General features: G+C 51.6%; 1 protein-coding gene across 2 annotated transcripts in view; it reads left to right on the top strand.

Moving 5' to 3' along the window:
• KIF15 (kinesin family member 15) overlaps window positions 1-18,818 on the top strand; it is a 99,069-nt gene that overhangs the window by 71,055 nt on the left and 9,196 nt on the right. For both annotated transcript variants that reach the window (XM_044294695.1, XM_044294696.1), the window contains exons 31-32: window positions 9,024-9,099; window positions 18,027-18,064. In XM_044294695.1, the coding sequence (XP_044150630.1) occupies window positions 9,024-9,099; window positions 18,027-18,064 (114 nt within the window). The remainder of the gene's footprint in view (window positions 1-9,023; window positions 9,100-18,026; window positions 18,065-18,818) is intronic.

Genomic DNA, 18,818 nt, shown 5'->3' with positions numbered 1-18,818 from the left:
AGGCCTCTGACAGAAAAAAAGGGCTTTCCCTCCACCAGTTAGCAGCCCCCGAGCAGATCCTTCCGTTCCAGGTTAAATAGAGAAGGCTTCAAGGGGAAAGAGAGGCTAGACAGTTTGCGGGAGCAGATAAGACGTGCCAGGCCTCCAATGGGGGGTCATCTGTTTCTCTTTTCAGGTCAGTGGCAGAGTATCTCCAACAGCCTGTGGCTAATTTCTGTTATAGGAGAGGGCTTAAGGTTAATGTTTCAAAGGTTACAAAGGTTACCTATAGAAAGATTCTGATTGCAGATTATCGGTCAGATCCCCCAAGACAGTCGGCCATTATCTCAGAAGATTTTTCCTTATTAGAGAAAAAGGTGTTGGTGGAAGTTCTAAGGCAGGAGGTAACTATGATTTTACTCTACCTTTTTTCTTGTCAGAAAACCGAATTGTTCATTTTGAACTTTCCCTTTGGACTATCCCAGGCCCTGAGGGTTTTTACAAAGATCCTTGCAGAGTTGATGGCCCACGTGAGGGAGAAGGGACATGGTTATCATACCCTATTTAGACTATTTTCTTCTTGTCGCCCGGTCAAGTCAGATCCCAAGGGAACAAATTACCTGGTTAAGGGAAGTTCTGGACAGACTAGGATGGGATATAAACCTGGAAAAGTCCAGTTTGTGTCCAAGTCAGAAGTGCAGCTTCTTAGGGATTATCATAGATTCCAGATCTCAGAGGTATTTGTTGCCCCCTACAGAAGGCCCTTCTGATCAGGTCGAGGGTTCAGATCCTTCTTTCTCGTCGTTTTTTTTTTTTTTTTTTTAGGGAGGCCATGTCTGTGCTGGGTCTCATGACAGACGCTATTCCAGGGGAAGAATGGGCCCAGTTTTATTCAAGGCCCCTCCAACTTCAAATTCTGCAAGTTTGGGACAGATGTGTCATCTCTGGACGCGGGAATCTCTCTATCATGTATTGCCGGGCCTGCCATGGAGGAGCGATGTGTCGCGGTCACGTGGTACCGAGGCAACCAGACGCTAAAGCCTAAGCCATTGAACAGAATGTATGGCAAGGCTGGAGGAGGCATCGGGGTTGTGTAGAAAGGGGAGGAACACTGGTCCATGGGATACTTGTGCCATGACTAGATGGGATGGCGCAGATTGCCCTGTGGGCAGAGAGATGAAGGGGAAAGAGTTGTATAAGTTTGGATGGGAATCGGATGATTAAGTCTGAGATAGAAGATTTATAGAATTATTTATTCTATCTCAGACTTAATCATCCGATTCCCATCCAAACTTATACAACTCTTTCCCCTTCATCTCTCTGCCCACAGGGCAATTTGCGCCATCCCATCTGGTTATGACATGAGTATCCCATGGAACAGTGTTCCTCCCCTTTCTATACAACCCGGATTAGGCTTGAGCGTCCGGTTGCCTCAGTGACTTGATACCACATGACCGGACCCGCGGTCACGTGACCGAGACACACCGCTCAGAGGGCCCAGCAATACATTCTTTTCCTGAGCGCCCTGCATCCTATTACCAGGGCTACCAAAAATCACATGGCCCGGACCGAGGTCACGTTAGCTCATTTCCGGTCACGTGACCGCATTAAACGCAGCGATCTCCCCAGACATTGCTCCTAACACACTTTTTCTATGATCCTTGTGAATTTTCACACCCTACCACTTGAACAACAATGTTTATTAGTGCTATATGTATCAGTTCATATACTTAAAGGGGTATTCCAATAGCAGAAATTGGGGGCATATCGCTAGGATATGCCCCCATTGTCTGATAGATGCAGGTCCCACCTCTGGGACCCGCACCTGCAACAAGAACTGAGTGGGAAGAGCTGTGGCGGGAGGACCCCGGATTTCCCAGGGTCCATTTACCATCAAGCTCTGCTCCCATAGAAGTGAATGGGAGTGCACGCGCAGCCCCTGCTCCCATTCGTTTCTATGGGGTAGACGGCAATGGGGGCATATCCTAGCGATATGCCCCTATTGTGTGTGATGGGAATCCCCCTTTATTTATTTTTTTTTCTATTTGGTATTCTTCACCTGAGGATATTCTTGGAGACCTATGGACCGCCCACTCTACCATTTGAATCTGCTTTTGTTTTGTGGTTATGTGTGTATATATATGTGTATGTTAGTTTTATGTTATTGTATATGCAGTTTTTACCCTGATGAAGGGGAGATAACTCCCCGAAGCGCGTTGTATATGTCTGCAAAATAAATATTGGAAATCTACATTCATCTGGATCTTCTGGTTGGTTCCTTGCGCTGGGGGATGTTCAGCTATCCTGATAATTGTACACGGCAGAGGTGTTATCAGTGATGGCATTCTGTGTTTGTGTGTATACAGAGAGAGCTGTCAGTCACTGATAATTGCAAATGGGGGAGGTTTTAAGTTCAGAAAGAGCAGGGATTTTAATGTATAAATTACACCTACAAAATAACTAATCTTTCTCGCCCATTTTCCTTGGGGGACACAGACCTTGGGTATAGCTCAGCTCCCTAGGAGGCGTGACACTAAGTAAAACTGTTAAGCCCCTCCTCCATCAGCTATACCCTCAGCCTGGAGATAGAGGCTACCAGTTTTAGCTTAGTGTCCAAGGAGGCAAGACACTCCCTGCTACTGCAGGGCTGTTTTCTCCTTGATATTTTATTTTTCTAATTTTGTTATTTTACTTTTTCCTAGGGATACCAGAGACGCATGGACCTCTCTGCTCTCCCGGGGTTGAGCTGCGCCAGTGCCAATTTATCTGCACTGCTGCCTCCCCCACAGAAGCAATAGGAGGATCTGGGCAGCAATGGCTCCCCTACATCCCGCCAGCTAGGGGGTCGCCCGCACGCCAAGCCCCTCTACCAGCTTCCTGCCACTGCGGTGCCAGTGGCTGAAGGGGCGACCCTGCTGGAAGGAACTGAGGGTGAAGACGTCGTTCGGTGAGATGGCTATTCCAGCCCATACCCCGTCCCTATTTGCAGCACCTACCCCTCTGGGTAAGGGGGGCACCCGTGGTCGCTTATTCTGAGCGCTCAAGCAGACCCTCCCCAGCTCCCCTCAGGTTATCCTCAGCAGGGGGGCCGCCTTCCTCCACGCCGTTCCCCCCACGCTGCTTTCTTCAGCCCGGCATTCTCTCTCCCTCTCCCTTCCCGCCGCCGCCCGCTCCGTTCCGATCGGGGGGCGGGGCTTATGCCCGACATGGGCAGATCGCGGCGGAGCTTGTTTCTCGGCGAAACAGGGGACTTGGTGGCAGAGGGTCACCCACCTGGGCAAATCACCGCACTCCAGGGGCCTGCGGGCCCTTTATTTTCTGGCATCTGGCTTCTTCTTAGCCCTGAGAGCATTTTCGGCAGCAGGGGGCGTGGCTTACGCGCGCGTCCTGTTGGGGGCGGAGCAAGCGTTGGAGGGGGCGGAGCTTGTTTTCCCCGCGATTCTGCTGAGATTTCCCGCGCTTCCTCACTCCTGACAGGAAGCTGAGACACGGTGGGGGACTCTAAACTCCTGTGTACATCGCTCGGCTTCTGTGGGCGCTATCTGCTGGCTCACTGCTGTTGCTGCTCTCTGCTGCTGCTGATCTGCTCCATCTCTACTCCTGACGTTCTTCTGAGGCACTGGTAGGACAGTTAACCCTCTCCTAACCCTCCTGGTCATAGCTGCTATAACCCTTTGTGGTCTCTGTATTAGAGTACAACCACCTTTCAGCATGTCAGATCCCACGGGTGCCTCCAAACCCTGGTACCATGCCTGTACCGCCTGTAAGGAACTTTTTCCGCGTGGACAATCTGAGCCGCATTGCCTTGCATGTCAGGCCCCGATGCAGGGCCCGCTTCCCGCTGCGACCCCCGGTGCCTCTGAACCCCCTGACTGGGCTAGGTCTCTGTCTCAGGCAGTGGAAAGCCTTACACACGTAGTGGGCCGTCTCGTGGATAGACCGCCTCTCCCGCAGGCTGCCACAATCCCTGTCGCACCCGCTGGGACTACCGTTTCTGCCGCCCCCACTGGTTCCCTGCCTCCCAGCGAATCTTCCAGGGCCCGGCATACTCAGAAACGTTCAAGGGTTGAGCGCACATCTTCTCCAGATGCTTCGCTCTCTCCGCCATGCGTGCGAGCTCAGTCGAGTCTATCCTCTCAAAGGGATACGCTTTCTGAGGGAGAACTGGCGGATTCGGACGTGGACATGGACTCAGAGCTTCCGTCCAAATTGGCGTCCGCGGTGGGGCATCTTATCGCTAGCATCCGTGATACCTTTCAGATACACGATGACCCCCCCAGCTCCGAACAGGCCGGCGTGTCCTTTCTCCGCCCCAGACAGGCCTCCAAGGTTTTTCCCATACACGCTGATTTTTCTTCTGTGGTATCCAAGGCTTGGACCCGGCCTAACGTCTGCTTTATTACACCCAAAAAGCTGGACATTTGCTATCCCTTTCCAGCGGATTCTGTGACCACGTGGACATCCCCGCCTAAGGTTGATCCTCCCGTGGCTCGCCTGTCCAAAAGCACTACTATTCCGGTACAGGACGGATCTTCCCTCCAGTCTGTTGAGGACCGTCGTACGGAATCCCTCTCCAAGGCCATATTTACTGCCTCTGGTTCGGCCCTTAGACCGGTCTTTGCCTCCGCCTGGGTTGGTAAAGCGGTCTCTGAATGGGGTTTGCAACTGGAACGGGAGTTAGGGTCGGACGTCCCTGTTCAGGACCTCCACTCCTTAGCCCAACTAATTGTTCAGGCCGGAAAATTCGTCTGTGAGGCCTCCCTTGATGCGGGTGCCCTCATTGCCCGTTCCTCTGCCCTGGCAGTTTCTGTCAGGAGGGAACTCTGGCTGAAGGTTTGGGCGGCGGACGCCGCTTCCAAACGCTCTTTGGCCGGCCTACCATTTACGGGTTCCCGCCTGTTCGGGACCCGTCTGGACGAACTTATATCAGAGGCCACGGGTGGGAAGAGTACTCTCCTCCCCCAGTCCAGGCCAAAGGGCGCCCCCCGTGGTCGCGCTGGTTCGTCCCGGTTTCGGTCCTTTCGCAAGACCACCGGGTCTAGACCCGCGGCCAGTTCTTCTTCCTCTGGCCCAGCCCAAGATAGGCGCAAGAAGCCGTTTTTTCGGACGCAACCTACCTGGCGCAAGTCCCAGCCTGCACGGGCTCCCACAGGCCAGCAGCCCTCTGCCTGAAGGTGCGCCCCCACCCACCCGGGTGGGGGGCCGCCTTCTCCTGTTCAGGAACGTATGGCGGGCCCACATCTCAGACGCATGGGCGCTCGAGATTGTATCTTGCGGATACAAGATCGAATTTGCGTCCATTCCGCCAGACCGTTTCTTCCGATCCCGTCCTCCGCGGGATCCCGTACGAGCGGCCGCCTTCTTCGCGGCTATTCGCTCTCTAATGGACAAGGGTGTCGTCGCCCCCGTGCCTCCGACGGAAAGGTTCAGGGGGTTCTACTCGAACCTCTTTGTGGTTCCCAAGAAGGAAGGCTCAGTGCGACCGATCTTGGACCTAAAACGCCTGAACCGTTTTCTCCGACTACAGAGATTCCGGATGGAGTCTCTCAGGTCCGCAGTGGCCTCCCTGGAAAGAGGGGATTTCATGGTTTCGATCGACATTCAGGATGCATACCTCCACGTTCCGGTTGCTCCATGTCATCACCGCTTCCTGCGCTTCGCGGTGGGGGACGATCACTTCCAATTCGTCGCCCTTCCCTTTGGTCTGGCGACGGCTCCTCGGGTGTTCACCAAGGTCCTGGCCCCTGTCTTGGCCCTTCTACGTTCAAGAAGTGTTTTTCTTCTCCCATACTTGGACGACATCCTGGTCCAAGGCACCCTCCTTCTCAGGCATCCGGCAGTGTGGACCTCACCCTGGAGACCCTGACGCGGTTCGGTTGGGTTATCAACCACCCCAAGTCTTCCCTTATCCCCTCCAGACGGCTGATCTTCCTGGGGATGCTCCTGGATACAGAGTTGGCGGAGGTCCGCCTCCCGTCGGACAAGCGTCTGGCCCTTCGCGGGTCGGTTCACAGTCTCCTCCGTCATCGCCGCCCTTCCCTCAGATCCAGCATGCGGTTGTTGGGAAAGATGGTTGCCTGTTTCGAAGCGGTGCCGTTCGCACAATTCCGATCCCGCACCTTTCAGAGGGCAATTCTGTCGGCCTGGGACAAATCACCGGGGAGTCTGGACAGGACCTTTCTTCTGCCTCCCCTGGCTCGGGCTTCCCTCAGCTGGTGGTTGCATATCCCTCTAAGGGGGAAGTCCTTCCTCCCACTGAACTGGCTGGTGATTACCACCGATGCCAGCTTACGGGGGTGGGGGGGGGTTTTCCCTCCCCGGTCCGTCCAGGGCGTTTGGTCTCTATCGGAGTCCAGACTTCCAATCAATATTCTGGAACTGAGGGCGATTTTTCTGTCCCTCAGACACTGGACCCATCTACTGAAGGGCCACCCTGTTCGGATCCAATCGGACAATGCCACGGCTGTGGCATACATAAACCATCAGGGAGGCACTCGCAGCGATGCAAGAGGTGACCCTCATTCTCCTCTGGGCGGAGACGCACGTGCCGGCCTTATCTGCGATTTACATCCCGGGGGTGGACAACTGGGCGGCGGATTTCCTCAGCCGGTCCACCATCGACCCGGGAGAATGGTCCCTGCACCCAGAGGTGTTCGAAGCCCTTTGTCTTCGCTGGGGTCGCCCCGACGTGGACCTCATGGCTTCCAAATTCAACCACAAGGTCCCCCTATACCTGGCCAGGGCACGGGACCCGAAGGCATACGGCGCCGACGCGCTCGTCCTTCCGTGGCGCGAATTCTCCCTTCTGTACGTCTTTCCTCCTTTTCCCCTCCTGCCACGGGTTCTTCGGAGGATCGCGGCAGAGGGCGTTCCTGCGATTTTAATCGCCCCGGATTGGCCCCGCCGGTCTTGGTACGCCGACCTAATGTTGCTGTTGGCAGACGCACCGTGGCCACTGCCCTCCAGGGAAGACCTTCTCTCTCAGGGACCGATCTTCCACGAGCATTTAGGCTCGCTACGTTTGACGGCGTGGCTATTGAGACCGCCGTCTTAACGCGACGGGGTTTCTCCGCGGACGTAATCCGCACCATGATCCGTGCTCGTAAGCCTGTATCCTCTAGGATCTACTATCGGGTTTGGAGGTCCTATCTGGGGTTCTGTGAGTCCCGGAGCATCCCTCCTCTCCGATTCTCCCTTCCCACACTCCTGTCCTTCCTCCAGTCGGGTCTGGACCTGGGGCTGAGCCTCAGTTCTCTGAAGGGACAGATTTCGGCGCTGTCTATTCTTCTCCAGCGTCCCCTGGCCCCTCTAGGGCCCATTAAGACCTTCTTACAAGGGGTGGCTCACTCTGTTCCGCCGTACCGCCCTCCAGTTCCTTCCTGGGACCTGAATGTGGTGCTCTCGGCGCTCCAATCCGCCCCCTTCGAGCCTTTACGGGAAGTCTCCCTTCGTCTTCTGTCCTGCAAGGTCATCTTTCTTGTGGCCATCACGTCTCTCCGACGGGTGTCGGAGTTAGCGGCTCTTTCTTGCTCCGACCCTTTCCTGGTCTTCCACCAGGATAAGGTTGTGCTTCGGCCTGTCCCGACCTTCCTGCCAAAGGTGGTTTCCGCCTTTCACATCAATGAGGACATCGTCCTTCCGTCGCTCTGTCCCTCTCCTTCCCACCCCAGAGAACGGGAACTGCACCGTCTGGATGTGGTCAGGGCGTTGAGGTTTTACTTGGAGGTCACCGGATCCTTTCGGCGCACGGACTCCCTGTTTTTGGTTCCGGAGGGTTCGCGCAAGGGTTTGGCGGTCTCCAAGGTGGCTATTGCCCGTTTCATTAAACTGGCGGTGTCTGAGGCTTATCGAGCCAAGGGCAGAGCTCCGCCTTTCGGCATCACTGCTCATTCCACCAGAGCAGTCGGTGCTTCCTGGGCGCAGAGGCATCGGGCCTCGGCTGAACAGTTGTGCAAGGCAGCCACTTGGTCCTCTCTGCACACTTTCACAAAGTTCTATAGAGTGCATACGCATGCATCAGCGGATGCTGCTTTGGGCCGCCTGGTTTTGCAGGCAGCGGTTTCCTGATGCTCTGGTGGTGTTCCGCCTTGGGTTTGTGGTCCCTCCCTTCTTGGACTGCTCTTGAACGTCCCAAGGTCTGTGTCCCCCAAGGAAAATGGGCGAGAAAAGGAGATTTTTGTATAACTTACCAGTTAAATCTCTTTCTCGCTCTTCCTTGGGGGACACAGCACCCACCCTTCTGTGTTTGGTTACAGGGTTATGGTTTGGCGCCCCGTTGGGTTGCTGGTTGGTTGTTCCTGTTATTGGTTGTTTTCCTTTCACTACTTGGACACGCAACTGGTAGCCTCTATCTCCAGGCTGAGGGTATAGCTGATGGAGGAGGGGCTTAACAGTTTTACTTAGTGTCACGCCTCCTAGGGAGCTGAGCTATACCCAAGGTCTGTGTCCCCCAAGGAAGAGCGAGAAAGAGATTTAACTGGTAAGTTATACAAAAATCTCCTTTTTTCCACAAAAATATATATCAAGCTTCTCCTGCTCTATAACATGGTGCCTGCAGACTGCATTGCATTTTGTGGGGACGGGTCCTCTTTAATACTTTTTTCTGTTTTCTTCTGCCCTGAAATAATATACAGAGTGTAGGCTTGGTAGCATATAGTATCTGGACAACATGCATGTGTGTAATATACAGTAACCAGGATGGCAGCACTCGCCAGATTCACTGTGGGACATATGAAATATGGCAAACAAAGGCTGTATTAGTGTCCTATAGTCATCTTAAATACACATTTAGTAAAAAGTGGCCCTTTAAATGTCACCTTTGACATTAATGGGATGGCCGCTATCTCTGGTCGTGGTCATTAGTGTGGCGTGAACTGCACAAGTGGACATCCACAAGTAATGGCGCGGGTTTGCAGGAAAAGCTCACCTTGACATACTGTAATGCAGGAAATGTTTTGCTTGCTACTGACCGTTATGTCATTAGAAAATGACATTAATAAATTAACCTAATAAAATAACACTTGTCTTTTTCCCTACTTTCCTAGCAATGAGAATAAAAGATCTGACATGCTAGATCTAAAGATAGAGATTGAAAAGGAAGTTTCTGAACGAATGGAAAAGGTATTTTTTCTGCCATCAAAGTGTATTATCTTGTTTTTATTAAAAAAAACTGTTCTCTTGTGAATATTTCACTTCTGTGAAAATTTTTGAAAAGTCTGACAAAATGGCAATATAAAATGTTGGATACCGCCCCTCAGATTTCCCCCTTACCCTTAGCAACATGCCATACACAGTATGGCGTTCCCAACCACCATTTTCCAGTTATTCAGGTGTCTCCATACTTTTGGACCACCCTGTATATTTGGTTATTAATTTTGGACAACTAATTAAAGAAGCATTACCAGATTTTCTTGCCTATGTAATTCAGGCCAGTCCACTTATAAAAAATAAGATAGAGGCTCTTGTGTAAACCTGTTTTATTACAGGTGCAATTTGTGGGTTGTCAGCCATTTTGTTTCCATCTTCCCCTCAGATATGGTTTTTCAAGCTTGAGAAAGACCATGTAAGGTTGAAAAGTCGCACATTTTGGTGAATAAATAACATAATGCTTGAAGAGCTGGGCGTGCTGCGGTTCATTACTACTTTCTTAAAGGGGTTCTCCGGGAATTGAGAAAATAAAAATACCTAAATATTACTTTATTATAAATATATTCCCAAATTCCCTTCATTAGTTATAATGGCTTGTTTTGGCTGCGGAGCAATCAGGGGAAATAAAATGGCCACCGTCCTATTAGTACACACAAGACCTGTCCTAATCAAACAGGTCAAGTTACTTTAGAGCAGTGAGCTAAAGAGCTTGTCGGGGATTATGATAACGAACACAGTTTAATATGATCTATGTCTGATGAATGATGAGTGTCTGTAGGAATAGAGTTCACAAGGAGACAATGTGCAGAGAGGGCAGACAGGACAGACTGTGGTAATGGAGACTGCATACAAGAGCTGCTGCTCTACACCCACCTCTTCTCTGTACTTCAGGTCTCCTCGTGAACTCCATTCCTACAGAGATTAAGCTGAAGATCTTATAAGCTGTATTCAGGATCATAATCCCTGACAAGTAGAGGAGGATGAGGCAGCTCTTTACCTCAGGGTTGTGAAGTAACGTCCTGTGTGATTAAAGGGGTTGTCCAGGTTCAGAGCTGAACCTGGACAGCCCTCCATTTTCACCCAGGCAGCCCCCCTGACATGAGCATCGGAGCAGTTCATGCTCCGATGCTCTCCTTTGCCCTGCGCTAAATCGCGCAGGGCAAAGGCATTTTTCTGAGTTCCGGTGACGTACCGGGGCTCTCTATGGGGCTGACAGGAACCCCGGTGACGTCACCGGCACTGATGGGCGGGATTTGGCTCTGCCCTAGCCAGTAAAACGGCTAGGGCAGAGCTAAAGCCCGCCCCTCAGAGCCGGTGACGTCACCGAACACACTGCTGGGCGGAAGTTACCGCCCGGCAGTGTGTTATTGTAAACACAAGAGCCTGTGCCCTGCGCGATCTAGCGCAGGGCACAGGAGCGCATCGGAGCATGAGATGCCAGGCTCAGGAGGGCTGCCGGGGTGAAAATAAGGGTATGTCCGGGTTCAGCTCTGAACCCGGACAACCCCTTTAAGACAGGTTTTGTGTACTAATAGGACGGTGGCCATTTTATTTCTCCTAATGATTGCAAAAATAAATAAATAAACAAGCCATTATAACTAGTGAAAGGTATTTGGAAATTATATTTATGATAAAGTAATATATAAGTATTTTCATTTTCTTAATTCCCGGAGTACCCCTTTTAAAACGCTCAGATCAGGTTATAGACTCTTTGACCCTCATTACAATGGTACCTTTCTTTTCTGTGTCCCTCGTGCAGATCATGCATGCAAATGAGCGTCTAAAGGTGCCCACGGGCAGCGTTACTGGGCGATGTGCCCAGAAAAACACACCCCTTTCAGCCCTCTGGCCCGTCCGTCTGTCCTATTACCGCCTCCAGCTGGTAAAAGTCACGAGCGGCACCAGAGGAAGGCGGGCCGGCTGTCTTTAGTTGGCTGGCACATGCGCAATATGAAAAGCTGTTCCTCTGCCCATAATGGGCAGAGCAGTGCTCAGGTGCTGGCCAGCTCCCAGCCTGACTTCTCTTGCCGCTCGGGACGTCCTCCGGCTGGAGGCAGAGGAGGAGGTAATAATAGGACAGAAGGGCGGGCCACAGGGTTGAAAGGGGTGGGCACCTTCAGAAGCTCATTTGCATATGTTTAAAAAGTGTGTTTCTCGTGCATGGCATTGGGGGACACAGCACCATGGGACACAGCACCATGGGTATATGTCCAACTACCACTAGGAGGCACTAGACACAAAAAGTGTTGGCTCCTCCCAGGTGGGCTATACCCTCTCCACAGGCACGAGGCTATTCAGTTTTAGTCTAGTGTCCGTAGGAGGCAGACCTGTCCTGCTTTTTTGCAGGTTCTGCTGTTTTTTATTTTTATTCTTTTCTTTTTTCTCTCTTCCGCAGGTCTCGGTGTTCTCCACCGTTATACCTGCTGCAGGCTGGGGCTCCATCGTGTTCCACTTTAGTTGCCCCCCTGCGGGCGCGTACTTCGGTACCATCGCCGGTCACCCAGTCCCCACGGACTGCATCCGCAGTGGCTTGCCGGCATTCCCACGGTTTCCGTGTTGAGTCTGCCGAAGGGGTGACCCTGCTGCGCCCGAAGACATCGGATGGTGAGTATATCTGATGGTGAGTATACTCCCCTGTGTCCCTGCCCCAGGGTTAGGTTCCCTCCTGTGGCCAGGGGGATGGGATCCACCTTAGCTGGGGGTCCTGGGGAGCCTCCATCTTCCCCCTAGCCAACCCCCCCTTTTTTCTGGGGGGGGTTATATTCTTGTTTCCCCTCCCTTCTCTTCCCCCTTGGTTGGTCTTTTCTCTCCTCCCTGGCCACACAGTCTTCTCCCTGGCTTCTCCGCTACTTTAGTCCCCGGCTTCTGCCGGGACTAGGCCTCATCTTCTGTGGCCCGTTCCCGGCTCCCAGGTGCTCCGTTTGCCCTGATCCACCTGTCCCTAGGTGTCGCTTCTCCCCCCCTACCCTCCTCACCTATTTTTATGATTCGGTGGGCCCTCTGTCGGCCGCGGTTCGCCCCGCCCCCCTCGCTCCATTCCCGGCCGCCTTAATAAATCGAGGCCCCGGCTTTTGGGCCTGCTAGGCCGCAATCTTCCCGGCCCCTCCTCCTTGCTTCCCGGGCTTTTCTGAGCCCCGCCCGGCCCTTGGGAGGGGCTATCTCTTCACCCTTTCCTGGGCTAACGTGTTTTTTCTGCTGAAGGGGGTGGTTAACCCCTTCCCTCCCCTCAATTGCTTTATGTCCCCTGCAGCCCTACTGACCACCTCTTTTGGGGGGACAAGCTGCTGCAGCGCCTCTTTGGGGGAACAGGGCGTCCGGGTCAGGATAGACAGCCTCTGCTGGCTGCTTTTTGAGCATCTCCTCTCCCAGCCTCTCCTCGGTCGCCACGTGTTTTCACGTGCGTCCGCTGTCTGCACCTCTCTGGGTCTAACAATGGCTGCCGTGCGGTCAGCCTGTCCCTGCTGGGTGCAGTACCTCTTCCCAGATCCTTTCCCCGAACAATCCCTTTGTGTCGGTCCCCCATGAATGGGCTCCCTCCGTGTCAATGCCATGGGAACCTTGACCGCCTCTCCCTGGCGGTGTCGCTGGCCGCTACCAATCCAAATTGCGGCCACCTCTGCCCTCCCAGGGTCCTCCCTGCAGATGGGGCACGCTCAGTTAGGGGTACCTGCACCCGGGTTCGGCTAGGGGTAGCTCACGGTACTCCCTCGGGTGGTCTCAACGGGGTACCACCCCTCCTCGGCATCCTCGGATCCCCCCCAGGACAGGCCTGAGGCTGGTGACGAATCCTTCCTGTCACCCCATCCGTTGCCTCTGGGGACACCTCTGCGCCGATTCCCTCGGAACAGAGCATCAGGCGGTCTTCCTCCATACAGAAGCCCTCTGGGAGGTCAAGACGAATGTGGACGGAGGAACCTTTCCTACCCAGGGTTGGTATCCCCTCTAGTGGATTTTCGGATGGTGCTCCCCTGACCACACAGGTATTCAACCGCACAGGTAAGGCAGCCGTCCCCGTGTTTAGCATACTGAGTCACCTACGCGGTGTCTCTGATACGTACGCCTTCTCCTTAACAGGGGGATGCCTGCACCACTGCCATAGGCTGTCCCTGACAAGCCTTCCTGGTTCCCCTATACCAGGGGCTATCCTCTACATATTTGAGAGTGTTTCCACAGGGTCCCCATCCTGGTGGTGGTGTTCGCCACTCTACCTCATTACAGGGGGTTCCTGTTCTGGGCAAGCGGTTAGCTCGGCTATCGCCTCCTGTAGGTTGGGGAGTTAAGAGCAATTGTACAGCTGCCTTGCCCCTTTTCATAGGTAGTGTACCTACACCTACTCCAGATGCTGAAGCCATTACTCCTGGCTGGCTCTGGGGTGTTCCATACAGCACTATTTCTCCCTTCCGGGCGAGATGTACAGGCCGCTTCGATTGCCGTTGCAATTGCACCTGTCTGTTCCCAGCCACTTTGCTCCCGTCATAGGTAGAGTATCTACGCCATCTCCTGATGCTGTAGCCAATTCCCCTGGCTGGCGCTATGGTGTTCCGTGCGGCACTATTTCTCCCTTTCTGGCGAGATTTACAGGCCGCCTTTAATTGCCGTTGAAATTGCACCTGTCTATTCCCAGCCATTTTGCTCCCTTCATAGGTAGAGTACCTACGCCATCTCCGGTGCTGTGGTCGATACCCCTGGCGGGCTCTATTGTCTTCCAGGCGGCAACATTTCTCCCTACGGGCGAGATATAGAGGCCACTTTCTATTGCCATAGAGTTGCCCCTGTCCGGTTCAGTTACACCTGTCTGTTCCCTGCCACCTTGATCCCTTAACAGGTAGAGTACCTGCACCATCTCCGGATGTGGTAGCCGTTCCTCCTGTCCGGCTTTATGGTGTACCATGTGGCATTTTCTCTCCCTTACAGGACGAGATTTTGAGGCCTCCTCCAGTTGCCGTGGCCATTGCACCTACCTCATCATAGTGTGCACCAAACAGCCATCTTACTTCCTTCATAGGTAGAGTTCCTGAACCGTCTTTGATGCTGCAGCCGTTACACCTGTCTGGCTTCTATGGTGTACTATGCGGCCCTGTTTCTGTTGCCATTGCACCTACCTGATTGTAGTGTGCACCTGTCTTGTTCTTTGTGGTACCGTGCGGCCCTATGGGTTCCATTGTTAACGCAGTTGCTGTTGCACCTCTCTGGGTCTGGGGTGCACCATGCGGCCACATTGCTTCGATCTTAAATGAAGTTCCTCTTCACAGCCATATTTCTACTTTACAGGTTGTGTACCTGTACCCTTCGAATGCTGTCGCATCCCCAGATGCTGTGGCTATGTTTCCACTCTCCTTGGTCGGCAACATGCAGCCACTTTACCTTTATTTTAGGCGTGTGTTTGTAGTACCCCAAGTGCTGGGCCCTGTGGTGCGATCTGTGGCCCAGACAGTTTCTTTCTTACTAGGTGTTTTCTGCCCACGGGTTCTAATCTGTGCTGCAGATGTTGGTTCCATCCGTTTGGTTCTTCCGTACGTCTGCCACTCCGTTACTGTCGTCCTCATTGGTCTCCTTGTGCCGCTCAAGGCACTGTCAGCACCAGGTCACCCTTGTTCAGCATGTGCATGGTTACCATATCTGGCAGGGGTGGGTCAGCCCATCCCCCACCTTATCGGTCTAGTGCTGCTTCTGGTAGCTCCAGTATATGACTGATCTGTCTGGTCCGGCGGGTGGTCCTCATTCAACCTCCTACTCCATGGCCAGGTGGTTGTTGGCCTTTGTGCTAGAGTTGCTCTTGCTTTCTCTTTAAGGTCCTACGGTATGCTGTGCTCCGCGTTACCCCATGTTATAGGGGAGTACTCACATTGTTTCCTATTGCTGAGCGGGCCATTCCTGGTGTAGTACAAGGATCTCCACTGGATCTTCTACCTTGTTTGGACATGTAGCTGGTGAGCATCGGCCGCGGCAGTGGTTTTCGGTCATCGCTGGATGTCCGCCTCACGGTATCCTTCTGGGTCCACGGCTTTTATCATTGCTGGACGTCCTCCCTGACGGGTCAAGGACAGGACCTCTGAGCGCCACACACACCTGTCTGAATTTTCAGCTGATTGCTCTGGTATCGGACAGGGCCCCGTAGTTCCTTCTGGGTCCAGGTGTTTTCGGTATTCCCTTGTATTTTCTGCTTAGTTGTGCTACATGGCGAAGGGGCAGTCCTCTTGGACCTTGCTGTCGTCTGCACCTGTCTGGTACTTTCTCCCCCCTGGAAGTTTTCTGTATGCCGGTCGCAGCTGGTTTCTACATTTCTATGTAGGCTACCCCGGTTTTTTCATGGCGACTTCTGCATTCCTTATGCATATCGATGTCTGTCGTTTTGTGGTACCTCCGAGCTGCTGTACTTGCCCTCTCTGGGACAATGTTTACGGTTTGCTGGTCAATGTTTTTGGTGCGGCTAGTTGTCCATGGCCAATGTCCCTTCCCCTATGGCGGTTTCTTTTCGCCTTTCCTGGATATGCTGGCTTGCGTTGTCTTCCGGTGGTTCAGCTCCTGGTTCCTTGTGACCCCATCTGGGTACTCCTTTCTGGAGTCCCTGTCCCTGTTCATTTGAGGTCCTCTTGGGATTTGTCTTTTTTTTTTCCATCCTCCCACGTAAAGTACCTGGTATTGAGTGGTTTGGTGCTACGGTTTGCAATTCCACCGTATGGTCTCCTTCGGGAGGGACCTCCTCCTGTTGTAGACCCCTTCCTCCTTAGGCTGTTTGGAGTGCTCTTCTTCTACTCCCATGTCTGTCAGTCCAGTGTGTTCCTGCCAAGGTTGCCTGGGCCTGTCTCTGGTTCCTTTTTTCCATGATACTTCACATGCCCAGAGTTTCCTCTGGTCTTGCGCTTTACAGTGCTATCTTGTTTTCGGAGGCTTGTGCCTCGTTTCCTGTTTTTGGGGACGCAGGAGCGATCGTTCTTTGTTCCTGGCTTTTACCTACAACCCCCTCCTTCTCCAAGGGTTGGCAGTTTCCTCTAGCAGCCTTGGGTTTTCGCCTTTACATGGGGCGCTTGGCTTCTTCACCTGGCCTTGCGGTGAGGGGAGTCCCTCTCCCTTCACATGTGAGCCTTGCTATGGCTTCCCTCACTCGTTTGGTTTCCAGTGCTTCCCTGTTTCTTTTCTCCCCTGGCCTTTCAGGGGATGGCCACAGGTTTATGGGTCTGAGACAATGTAGGGCGTTGGGTCGATCCAACACGCAGTGCTGTCCTAATTTTTTTCTCCAGCCCTTGGCTGCGCTTGGTGTTCCCTTTTGCCACCTTCTTGCATTTGGGATTTTCTTCCAGACATTTGTCCTGGGGTGCTGGCAGTCTTCCCTGCTTCTTCTGAGGTTTCTTCCTTGTTATGAGACCTCTTGCCCATTCCGTGTTTTTTCCTGTTGGGTCACATGGTCACATTCTCCTGCACCTGTATGCCCAGCCGGTGGCACGTCTCTTCTTTTCCCACCCTCAGGGACTGCTTTGGGACGTCCCATGGTGCTGTGTCCCCCAATGCCATGCACGAGAAAATTGGATTTTTTGTACTCACCGTAAAATCCTTTTCTCGTAGTAGGCATTGGGGGACACAGATCCCACCCTATGTTTTTACTTCCGCTTCTCCGGGCTGGTCTCTTGATCTTTCCCGGTACGGGAGTTGTTGGTTCCTTGCTTTTCTTCTCTCTCCTACTGCTTTTGGTACAAACTGAATAGCCTCGTGCCTGTGGAGAGGGTATAGCCCACCTGGGAGGAGCCAACACTTTTTGTGTCTAGTGCCTCCTAGTGGTAGTTGGACATATACCCATGGTGCTGTGTCCCATGGTGCTGTGTCCCCCAATGCCTACTACGAGAAAAGGATTTTACGGTGAGTACAAAAAATCCAATTTTTTCATGATCTAGACCAGTGTTTCCCAACCAGTGTGCCTCCAGCTGTTGCAAAACTACAACTCCCAGCATGCCCGGATAGCCAAAGGCTGTCCGGGCATGCTGGGAGTTGTAGTTTTGCAACAGCTGGAGGCACACTGGTTGGGAAACACTGATCTAGACGAGGGACGCAGAAAATAAAGGTACCATTGTAATGAGGGTCAGAGAGTCTATGACCTGATCTAAACGGTCTAAAATGCTCAGATTAGGTGAAACTCCTTTTAATCATTGTATACACTCGCCTACTATTTATCTGCACTCCTGGTCCTTAAAGGGAACCTGTCACCGGATTTTGGGCATAGAGCTGAGGACATGGGCTGCTAGATGGCCGCTAGCACATCTGCAATACCCAGTCCCCATAGCTCTGTGTGCTTTTATTGTGTAAAAAACCCGATTTGATACATATGCAAATTAACCTAAGATGTGTCCAGTCCCTGGCTCATCTCACATACAGGACTCATCTCAGGTTAATTTGCATATGTATCAAATCGTTCTTTTTTCCCAATAAAAGCACACAGAGCTATGGGGACTGGATATTGCAGATGTGCTAGCGGTCATCTAGCAACCCATGTCCTCAGCTCTATACACAAAATCCATGTGACAGGTTCCCTTTAAGATAGGTTTCCTCTATCTTCAACAGAATACAGGGATATACAGATAATGTTATCCTGTAGACTGATCACTGACCAGAATCCAGTAATGAACAGGTTCAACAAATTACACTGCTATAATATTGGTGTTGATTTAGAAATAAAATAAAAAAAAACTGGAGTGCTTCTTTAATGCCTTAGTGACCAGCCTGTTTTGGGCCTTACTGACCAAGCGTTTTTCTTCTGTTTTTTTTTTTTTTTTTTTTTTTTTTTTTTTTTTTTTTGCGGGACTAGTTTTTAATGGTGCCATTTTGGGATACACAACTTTCTCATTAAACTTCGTTGTTTTTTTTTTGTTGTTTTTTTATGTATGTTTTTCTCATCTTATTTTGAATAGGGCAAGACAACAGAGCAACTTCTAAAGGTCCAGAAAGAGTAAGTTAGACAATTTGTTTCTTATTCTTTAAACCTATGTAGTGTGTTGGGTGTTTTTTATTTTTTATGGTCCTTTAAGAAACTTAAAGGGAACCTGTAATGTTGAACAGAGCTTCAGGCAGACTGTTATGGAGCAGGAGGAGCTGAACAGACTGATATATATGGGAAAATATTTGCTAAAACTTGTATTTTATTAATTTAAATTCCTGCTTATTCTGGGCTTTGATGTCGAGAAGGTGGTCCTATCAGTGATTGACAGCCTTCCCTCTATGAATGTGTATACAGAGAGAGCTGTCAATCACTGATAGGACCACCTCTTTGCTATACTATATATCAATCTGCTCAGCATCTCTTGCTCTAGAACATGGCACCTGTAGCTTACATTGCATTTTCATAGTGACAGGTGCAAATAAGGATGCTTACTAAACAGTAATCCATACTCTTCACTAGTGTCATAACTTCTGCTTGTTACTGAAGCCATCACAAGGTGTCAGACAGTAGCCAAAAGAAAGGAACGTAAATTGATATAGAGAAGATAGCGTGGTATCACAGTGTAAATACAAATTAAAAAGTTTATAGAAATAAGACCCTTAAAATACAATACTTTATTTCTAATTAGATAACTCTCCCAAGCAGAGGTCGCAATAATGCCTGTACAAGCGTCATAGGCGCCTGTTCAGGCCATTTTACTCCCTGGAAAAATTCTAAGGCATACCAATACGCCTTAGACTTTTCCCTGCCATTCATCTCATCA

This window comes from Bufo gargarizans, chromosome 5 (genome assembly GCF_014858855.1).
Source record: "Bufo gargarizans isolate SCDJY-AF-19 chromosome 5, ASM1485885v1, whole genome shotgun sequence".
In the NCBI taxonomy this organism is placed as follows: domain Eukaryota; kingdom Metazoa; phylum Chordata; class Amphibia; order Anura; family Bufonidae; genus Bufo; species Bufo gargarizans.
Note: the sequence above shows the minus strand (reverse complement) of the source record. Positions and strands in the feature narration are given on the sequence as shown.